Genomic DNA, 10703 nt, shown 5'->3' on the forward strand with positions numbered 1-10703 from the left:
ACAGGCTGCTCTTTGACAAGGCTGTCACCAGCGGACGGCAACGGTCAAAGGAAGCCTGGTCCCAGTCAAATAAATGAAGGGCTCTTAAAGGTAAACACCACTCCATCTGAAATTAGTCCAGACGTGCATTTGAAACAAATAACCAATCAAGCGCTAGTCAACCGTGTATAAACCCTTACTTAAAACTGTAAGAAAGGGCCAATGTTTATGATTTGAACACCGACGTTGCAGTGCTGCCAACTAAAGTGAATCATTCAAAACATGATCATTTATTATCAAGAGTTCGCAGATGATTTAAAAACCAAGCAGGTCAGACATTGGAATGAAAATAAACGGACAATTCGGATAGAACTGTTTAATCAGTAAATATGAAGAAGGTGATCAAATCAAATTACCGTCGCATCTATTCCAGGACATAAAAAAAAATGGCAGTGAGAAGGTTTAGTGTTTATATTTTATGAATGCTGCAAAACCACAATAAAAAAGAAAAATAGGGCTGCAACTAACAATTTATTATTTGTTTAATATGTAAACTACCCCCCCCCCATTTAATCACAGAATCTTTCCATGCCTCTATTAAAAATAAATAAATAAAAATCTTCATCCATTTCTTATCACAGCTTACTAAGCACACATGTATGCGTATAACATGTATGTTTCTCATGGCAAGGTCACATATGCTAGGACAACAATAGCTGGGTCATCACCACAGGAAATCTAATCGGAAGCATCTGGGTCGTACTAAGCATGTGAGGCGGCAGGCTTTGTAAGAAAGCAGGTATGTCATCTCACATGAATCATTTGAAGATCTTCACACTAATAGGTCACATCCACATGACGGTGGCCAGTTACTCTAAATTGGGGGCTAACCAACCAACGCGATACTGAAGGACTTCCAGGGCAGCGGAATGGAACATCCATTCATGAACAGCAAAGCACAGGACATTGCATGTTTGCCATTTCTGCATCTGCACCGTGGTTGTTTTAATAACAAGGAAGTCTATACAATAATACAACTTTATAAAATATTTCTTTAAATCGCAAATAAACAAGCCAATAAGAAAAAAATATCTTTTTTTTAAACAAAATCGTTATTAAAACCGCCTGCACTTTATTTCTTAGCATGCCTTATTATCATATTAGTAAGTGTGCACTGTCAAAAGTAGTCAAGACTTTTAATTTGGTATATTATATTGCTGGTCTCGCTTACTCTGGGCTCTGTTCTGGTCGCAAGGAATGAGATCCATCCCTGGTCACCATGGTTACAATAGCCAGACTTGCCGTTTGAACAACAGCAAGGTGTGCAGTCATTCACCTGCATGAGTACTAATTTCAGCAAGACAAAAAATAGGTGTGTAAAGTGTATAGTGGGATTCAAACTCATCTTGCATTCCCTTTAAATGTCTCATAGTAAATTTTGTTTTTTTAAAAAAACACATTAGAAGTTCAAGAATGATGATGTATGTCACCACTTTACAACATCAAAAAAATACGACAATTACTACTCTTCTATTAGATATTTGAATCCACTTTTTAACAGACTTCTTAAATACATATGTTGCAAACGATGCTTTATCTTTAGTTGGCCACTCACTCTACCTTAAGTTGAGCAGCTTACGGGTTACCTGCTGATCAGCTGTTAACCTCCACCACTGCCGACAATGATCTGACCTTTCTCTGAATCATCTTGTTAAGTTTAACACCCTGCTTTGTCTGGCATCAACACCACAAAAGACCCTTGTGCCTGTCGGACATCGAGTGGCATCTTCAAAAGAGCACAAAAATATATTGCGAACAAAATTCAGTATTATGATGAGTTCTATGTTAAATATTTTGTTTGCATTTGTTCCTATACTGCTCCATCAAAATATGTGAAACCAGTCCGTGGTGCTAAAAAGCTTGGGAACCTGTCCTCTAGTCTACACTGTTTAGCAGCATGGGGGCTGGGAGTGGACAGAGACACCTCTTTTACTGATCCCTGATCCCCAATCACACAGTGGCTGCTTCGGAGGAAAACACATCCCAGATATGACTGCTCAATAATCTAGTAACCCTCCATTGAAGGATGAATCCTGACCAAAAACTCAAGGTTGTGCAAATGCAATAAAAAGCGAGGGCTGTGTATTCACACAAACCGGCAGGAGCAGATATGATATGAATATGATATCAGCTGCAGCAGGCAGCAGAGGGGCCGACTGCGACCCAAAAGATGTGGCACGGATGGTGGAGGATTACGTCATCGAGAAAAAAAAAAGGAGGACGCCTCGATCGCATGCATGCTTCATTATTACTGAAGATCGCACGACTGTTTGATGAGCAGCTGTTCTATGCAATTAATGAAAAGAACGACATGTATTAAGACAATGGTTGACATAAAAGCCATAATGATTCCAAATGAATGGAAATACATAGTTTAATCGTCACGGTCTCCCATCGCCATATTGTAGTTTTGGAGGTGCATAAATAAGCATGAAGCGCTCGTTAATTGTTGATTCGTTTTCGTATTCTTCAAATCAATGTGCGCCATATTTAAAGACATACAACTGACTCTATTCACCACCAACCGGGCTGTCATTAAAGGGGCTTATTGTACACTTGTAACGTTACAATGAATGACCTATTAACGAATGGGGACATTTATGTGAACACACGGAACGCTAGGGCAAGGAATGCTTCATAATGGGGAATAAATGCGATGCAACAATGCGGATAATTGATCATTTTGGGGTGTTTGGTGGCTGTAAGAAGGAACTGCGATGTGTTGAATGGGAAAAGCGATGTTAGCAAACAAGGGGGCTACAAACTAGATGAGTATTATCACGCCATTATACATTTAAGACATACCACTCATTTAAAAAAATCGGTACATTGGGCCATTCGGGGAAGCGTTAACATAATGTTAAACGGAATTATTTCGCGGCGCGAAGCAACTTGGAGCAAAAGTGACAGCGTCGAGCTAGCCGGCTATGCTAGCTAACGTCAGCTGTCTGTAAAGAGGGTTGAGAAATAGTTTTTAAAACCTGTAGGGTTTTTTTTCTTACCGTCATAAACTGCTCCGGGGGCGTCCAGTTTTCAATGAATTATATGTTCGCCGTGTGAGGAAATTGTCTTTGTGGGTAGGGCGACGAAGCCCGAACATTCAAGAGGAGTTCGCCCGCGGATGCCGACGAGACCTGGGCATCATTTCTACGGACGGTCCGTCTTTACAAGTGGTCACAGTCTGCCTCTGCCTCACGCACATCCATCCGGCAGAGAGGGGCCTCCTCCGGCCGTGACCATGCCACCAATGCTTCGGCAGCCACGGATGATAATCCACAAAACGCGAGCCCCCGCAGTAAGCATTGGCTAGACGCGAACGGTATCAGTCATTTCAAGATGAGAACCTGAAACGGACGAAAATACCCCAAAAAAAATCAATACACTGATGATATTATAAGAAAATCACTGTCGATTTAACCCCAAAATGTTGCGTTTCTGACTTCATTCGTGCGCTTGCTCGTTGTTGTCAGCCTCGCTCGGTCTCACTGCAGCTGCTCATCGGAGCGACACAGCAGCGGTGACGGCGACGTAATGGCGCAATTGGAGCGCGTGGAGGCGGGGCAACAAAAGCGGGAGGCGCGATGGTAGTTATGGAGCGCACCCAGGTAAATAGGCATAATCCTTTTATGTATGGAGCTCCTCACGAGACCCGGATGTTGGGGCTACATTGTCGTTCATTACAAGGGGACGTTACAGTACTGTGTAACCCCATTTCACATATGGCCGTTTAGGATCCATTTTAGAATATTTTTTTTCTCGTATTATTATTCATATTTGTTTTTAATGAATACTAATGACCCCACGTGTATTCATTCACATATTTACGACTAGCCGCCGTGTAATTCATATTTCTTGTATAAGAGGACACGTCCTGATGTGGGCTGGAGTGGCCTCATGTGGCGCCCAATGTAATAGCAGCCAGTGCATTAGAGCAAGACAATGGGCCTTTATACTTGCTCTCAATGGCACACTATGAAGTATAAGATGATGAAGAGGAGACAGTAAGCCCACTGTTGCCGATGGGAACATCCCAAAGCAACTCACACATGACGGATTAAGCCACAATAATTAAGTGACAGCCTTGCGTTGCTCTATTTTGTTTTGCATCAATTCAAAGCCGAGTCAGGCTTATTATACTTCATGCTTAACATGGCATTTCCACCCCAGAATGAAACAGAATTGTGTAACTTCAAATGTCTCGGACCTCCTAAATGGCTCCAGCCGTTATGGCTTTGAGATCAAACAGCTCCTGAATAACAGCAGCATTGGTCATTATCAATGACCAAAGAGTCGACACCGCAGTGACATGTTGGGAATTCCCATGCATAGTGCCGTTTGACTATTGACTAAAACGCCACACAGGAAGGCCTGAGCCAAGATCCAAACGACGAACTCGCAAACTGTGAAGTAGACACACTATCCAGTAGACCAAAGTATCCATTCCGCAATATTATTCATTACAAGCTGCTATATTTAGTTGAATCCTCGGGGTACCTGACGAGAAATGTAATTAAAACACATATCGGAACCTTGTTAATATGCAGACGGATGACCTCGGGGAGTGTGGCGTGATGAGTTCCAAGGTCCCACCGAGATGGATATTAAGATGATTATCACTAAACAAATTAGCCAGTCATGCAAATGTAAGCATACTCAAGCGCTGTTTTCTCAGTTAAGGTTGTTTTCCGGGGCTAGGAGTGGGGAAAAGAAGAATATGTGGAGACACACCATGCTGGAGGGGAAAAAAGGACCACAGGGGAAATAATGGACTAGCACGGTGAATATATTGCATTAGTGTTCTTTTCCATGAGGGATGGCACATTAGCTTTGTATGTAATACTCAAAAACCTACAAAAGACTGCATGTAATCGAAAATGCTCTCTCTCTCTCTCTCTCTCTCTCTCTCTCTCTCTCATTGCACTGCAGCACTTACAAGTTGTCATTTCACTGCAGGACATTAGAAACACTAGGCAAGGCAGGCATAATAATTGGGCATTTTTAGTAGACGGTCGATATTTGTATATAACTCAACAAGGGGAGAAAGGATAAGAAATGATATATTTAGGTTCACACACATTTTGTTAAACTGAGAGAATTTCTTTTAAAATAATAAATAAGAAAATAGTCAGGTGTTTGGTTTATTTTGTTGCTTAAAAATCTACTCATATAGAAGTAAACTTAAATCTTGTCCATTTTCATTAGTGAGAGGATACCCTCCCTCCTTGAAGTGTAAGGTGTGTGCTTGAGCTGAAGGATGTTGGCGGGAAACAAGTTCCCGCTGGGTGCATACATCTCCTCTCCTTTCTGTCCCATGAGCGCACGCAGGGTTTTGTTTCTGGACAGAATCTTGTCGTAAAACTCCACCCCACCCTTGGCGTAATCGCAGGACACCCCGGCGGCCCGCCGGTCCGAGCTGTAATCGGACCACTGGGCGACGGCGTCCGAGGTGAGGATGTAGGATACGGCGCCGAGCCCCAGCGCCACAAGGTTCACGGCTCCACGCAACAAAGCGGGCCCGGCGTGAAGGTTGAACACTTGCTTCAGCACCACGCTGTACACCCAAACGCCACCCAGGCAAAAGGGGGCAATTGCAGCAGTCACAATGGGTGCGCCCGACTGCAAACGTGCCACCTCTCGTGCAATGGCGAATTTCTGTGCTTGGACGGAGAACACCAGGGAGTCTTTGAGAGCCGTGCCCATCTCACTGTCCCACTCGACTGTTTTGCCATTGATGAAAATAGAGCGGTTTGTGATGCCACTGTGGTCATCTGTCGTACTGTTGAAGTTCGCCGGGATGCCAATTTGGGCCCCTGCGGGGAGCCATGGGACACCGGCGCTGACTGGGTGGAAACCAAAGCAGGCGAAGGCAGAGAAGTTCTTGGATGAGCTCACACTGTAGTCCTTTAGCACCTAGAAATGACAAGATCAACACAGAGATTTTAATAAGTGACTGGGATCTATTCTATTGCTTTGACACTCTTTGTGGAAAAATGGGAAGTGAGATGGCAGGCTCATTTAGAGAGCCTGACAGTGTCAACGCGACCTCTGCAAAATATGTGCAGTTTCATGCAGATCATTTCCTGCCACGCTATAAAAAGAAGAACCGTGCCTTCTGCAGTAAAATCATTTGCACACAATCCCACACTACAAAAGATAACATTGTAGCTGTTGCTGCTACGGATATTAGGGGGAGGAAAATTCATTGTGTGGCCACTGGCCAGTATCATCCTCTGACCTCAATCCTATTCAGAACATGTGGAACATCCTCAATGACCGCTCTTGCTACGTATGTAGGTAGCTACAACAGGAAGAGCTAATAAGTAGTTGATATAAAAAGTCTACACACCCTGTGCCACACACAAAATAAAACTCAGATTAAATGGGTAGCACACCTGAGCTATTTCAAGTACTTATAATTAAACACAAATACATCTTAGCTGTCGCAGTAGGTTTAAATTTCACCTTTTTTTATTCCAAGAAGAGGCATAAAGGTTTTATGTGAACACTGACAGCCATTTTAAAATGTTCACAATTCATTCCACTTTGCCTCAAGGTGGTAACTGCAGGCTTGTGTTTGCCAACATAGAAAATGTTGTTTTTCGTCAGAGTTCGTTAAAGGCTGCGAAGACGTTCACAAACAGTTTTTTTATTGTCGGCATCAAAATTTGAACATGATCAATATTTCCCAAAAACTCACTGGATACTACCAGATAATTTTTCACAAGTGCCCCAAGTATAAATGCATTTAAATTATTCTTAAAAAAACATGTTTTTTTCATTATTCCTTTAAAATGTTTGAAACATTTTGAAAATAAATTTCACTAAATGGTCTTTTAGTCATTTCGGATTGCTATTTTTTTTCCTTTGCTTTTAAATGTATTTAAATCAAATCAATAAACTTAGTAATTTTAATAAGATACTTTTGTTCTCTTTGCATTGTTTATAAACGCTATTAGGTGTTGTGCTTTTTTGTTATGTGAAGCACATTAAGTTGCCTTGTGTATGAAATACACACATACACCAAATCTGCCCCATCTGTAGATATGAATAATAACTTGGAAAAAGCCCCCCAAAAATAAAAACTAAGTTTAATCCAGTACCTCCTGGAAAAGGACTTCTAGCTTATCGGACAGGATGGCTGCCTCTCCTTTGTACCAGGCCTGGTAGAGTTGGCGGTACGACACATCAGGGAAGACGTGGTAGAACATGTTGGCCGCAAAGACGCTACCGCAGCTTGCCAGGAGCAGCGGAGTTCTGTACTTTTGAAGAAGCACCGCATACTTGAGGAAGCTCGAAGCCATTTGTTTGTCTTCGAAGTCAGCGTTAGGGGGAACAATCTGTGAAGACAGATGACAGTGGAATCATATTGTGCATCATTTAAGAATGAAGAGGACTTGGTTGCTAGTAAGCATTTGGTTGCATGCTGTTGTTATCTGTGACTGTTGCATTTTATTTTTTTAAATATAGCCTGCAAGTGGTTTTCATACACATATGTACTGTGACATACAAACGTACGTCATAACATGGAACGCTCAATCATCACTCTACTACTGTTTGTCTTTTGATTGTTTTTTTTTTTTATTTATGGCCTAGAAGTGATACCCATGCACATATTTTTTTTAATTATGACATTTTGAGATTACGAACGGTGCAAAATTAAGTCGTTTGTGCAGTGGCGTAACAATATGTCATTGCAATTGACATAAATGCATGCTCAGTCACCACCGCAATTAACTTTTTATTTTGTTTTATATTAATAACCTACACTCTTTGTATGCAAATACTTACTTGAATTATTTAATGCGTTAGCATCAGCTAGGGGCGTCATCACGTTTCTACATAAACTTGGGTTGTTCAATTTTGACCAAAACTTCTTACAGAATAACGATATTAAAGCTTGACACACTCACTGATGGCTTAAACTGTACATGCAACACTGCACTGAACGGCGGCTCGCGGGCTTACTTACATGATTTCGCTCTGTAGAAATTAAACACCACGCAGCAAAAGACGACTACATTTAGAGTTTAGAAATGCTTTAGAACTATCATGTTGCCCGTATCATTTCAAGGACAGGTGTGCACGAATGTGATATGGCAACCATGACACAACACAACCTGGTCGTAAATCGACGTCGCTCCCAGACTACTGCAGCGCGACAGTTTTACGACAGTGAGCAACTGTTTGGACAGTAAGCGTTGCAAGATCTCGCATCATTTCAAGATAGTCACTCATCGTTTTCGATTGACATTTGCTGTGTCATCACTCAGCATTGGAAAGCCACAACATTAAGTTGCCTTTCAGAAAGCTCATCAGAGTTTTAGTGAAGTGTTGTGTCGCACTGAACGTCATCCTAATATGGGAAGATGTTTCTTCATATTTGGTTTCCAAACACAGTCAGCTATTACTTACTCAGTGTATAGCCAGATTGCACATCGTAGATTACCAATAAAGAAGACATTTTTCAGTTTTCCGCAATGTAAAACAATTAAGTTAGGCAGAGCTGCATAACTCTTGCCGTAACGTGAGAGCAGGGGAGTCGCACCTGTGGGCAATGTTAGTGTTTCTGCATGATAATGCCTCTGCTCCATTGTATCTCAGATGATACAATCTTTTGAAAGCAGCACTGGATATTCATTGAGTAGTCATAGAAACTCAATATGGGGGCGTATGACGGGTATTATGTAAATTAGCCCCTCTGTTACATAACAGTGGGCACAAGTCAAGAAGAGTTCGCTTACAGATACATTTTCAGAAATGAGTAGATAAAAGATTTGCATAGTTGTTTAATTTCACATTTCATAGGCAAGATTGCACTCCTGAGATTAAGGCCTGTAAAATGTAAATTTTCTCTAGTGAGTGTTAATTAATGTTTGTTGTTTGTCGCTTGGAACAGAAAACTGTTCATCAACGCAAGACGTCCAAAATGCCTGACATGAGAAAAAGAACAAAATAATCAGTGCCAGAAGAGCAAAGTTCAGAATTTCCAAAACAAGCATGGTTTTAATATGCACTGAAGACTATCTCCCGTAGTCTTCATCTGTTGATGGTAGTTCAAAGTCAAATATGCATTAAAAAATAAGAATAATAATGATTAAAATATTAAAGCACTGTAAGAATTATGGGAAAACTATTTAAGATTTGATGAACCCCAAATTGAAGTTTTTGTCTATAATTCCTGAAAGTATATTTTAGTATTGTATTACGAATCTTACTCTGGTCGCTTCAGGTTCCAAAGAGGAGGAGGTACAGAGCTAGTTAAGGATAATTGTGTCCTTCTGATAATTTTAGCAGTATGACTTGGATGCCATGTGCATATACATGTTTGCACATATACTGAGATCAGATATGCTGATCCTAGTGGAAAAATCCTCCTCACATGCTGTCTCCATGGAAACAGGCAAGAGAAGGTGTATGTAGGTGTGAATGTGAGAGAAAGCGAGAGAGGGGGACAGAGAGATAAAACATACTGTAATGTTGTGTGGTACCGTTACGTTTAGCATACCTACTTATAAGTGGCATTTGAAATAACCCCTTGGTATTATAAACCAAGACAAAAAAAAAGGAACCTTTGTCCTCAAGATCAGGTGAAATTTGGTCGTGTGTGGGGGTGGGGGTGTGTGTGGGGGGGTGTTCTTGTGTTGAGTACTCATAAGATTTCGGAGAGCATCTTACAGCATTGAGAGGTTAACGGAGAGGTTAATGAAACTACTTTCTGGACATGCATGTGCATCAGAGAAGCTTTCCTCTGTATGGCTGCATGCACTTAAATATGCACTCACCACGAGTGCACACTGACATAAACCACCACCATGAAGCAAATGTTCAAATATGCACGTTTTAATAGGGATAATCAAGTGTGATAAAATTTTTGGTGTTTGTATATATTTATATATATATATTTATATATGTATATATAAAAACAACAAAAATATTCAAAACAGGAAACACACCGTACAACACTTAAAGTTTGGAGAGTGGAGAGGAAAAAGAAAATCTTGGCTCGGACATGTTACCTAAATTGTTATTAGTATTTTTATGTCATGTGTTTGTATTTAAAATACTTTGTTTAATCACTGTAACGTGCTTCAACAAGTTAAATACTCAGTCCTGTCACTGAAAGGAAAAATCCAGTTAAATAAAACTATGACATAAAAAGGTTGTCCGACATGGGCCAATATTTTAATAAAATTTATTTGTTCAAATGAGTGTATCATCAGATTTAGAGTTGGTGGAAAAAGACAGAAATGAGATAACAAGTGAGTTTCTCCAGAGATTGTTACAAGCAAATAATAACTAGTAATTACTCCAATTCTGTGGAATAGCCCGGAGGTGAACATGAAATGTTATGATTATGAAGCCTATAGCTTTCCATCCTGTGACAGTGAGTAAAAACGGAAAGTAAAAAAAACCTCCCCACTCAAAACCACCACATTCTTTCGTCTCCTCTTCTTTTGACCGTACTATACCGCTTTAAAGACTTGGGGAGCAGTCCATTTCAGCAAAAGGGGAGTTGTGCTACGACTTGGTGAGATTTCTTCAAGTTAAACATTAGAAGCATTAGAAAGAAAATCAACAAGCCGTTTTTTGAGTCATTGTTCACACGTATACAATACTGATTTATACATAAGTCGTTGAAATAGTTTTGAATGTTGGCATAAAAA

General features: G+C 40.7%; 2 protein-coding genes across 3 annotated transcripts in view; both read right to left on the reverse strand.

Annotated features, from left to right (window-relative positions):
• ptpn4a (protein tyrosine phosphatase non-receptor type 4a) overlaps positions 1 to 3576 on the reverse strand; it is a 54655-nt gene extending 51079 nt beyond the window's left edge. The window contains exons 1-2 of one of the 2 annotated variants that reach the window (XM_088315046.1): positions 3480 to 3576; positions 3042 to 3383 (exon numbers count right to left, since the gene is read on the reverse strand). The gene's annotated coding sequence lies outside the window, so the exon portion shown is untranslated. Of the gene's footprint in view, positions 1 to 3041 lie in introns of both variants that reach the window. The other variant, XM_088315045.1, reaches the window with a different exon arrangement.
• A 1230-nt stretch (positions 3577 to 4806) lies between these two features.
• Positions 4807 to 8180, reverse strand: tmem177 (transmembrane protein 177). Its single transcript, XM_088315340.1, has 3 exons — positions 8009 to 8180; positions 7140 to 7376; positions 4807 to 5949 (listed from the first exon to the last, which is right to left on the reverse strand). The coding sequence occupies exons 2-3, from the start codon at positions 7338 to 7340 to the stop codon at positions 5218 to 5220; spliced, it is 933 nt and encodes a 310-aa protein (XP_088171466.1). The 5' UTR covers positions 7341 to 7376; positions 8009 to 8180; the 3' UTR covers positions 4807 to 5217.
• Between the last annotated feature and the right edge of the window lie 2523 nt (positions 8181 to 10703).

This window comes from Idiotropiscis lumnitzeri, chromosome 14 (assembly GCF_059441095.1).
Source record: "Idiotropiscis lumnitzeri isolate Australia: NSW breed Sydney's pygmy pipehorse chromosome 14, RoL_Ilum_1.0, whole genome shotgun sequence".
In the NCBI taxonomy this organism is placed as follows: domain Eukaryota; kingdom Metazoa; phylum Chordata; class Actinopteri; order Syngnathiformes; family Syngnathidae; genus Idiotropiscis; species Idiotropiscis lumnitzeri.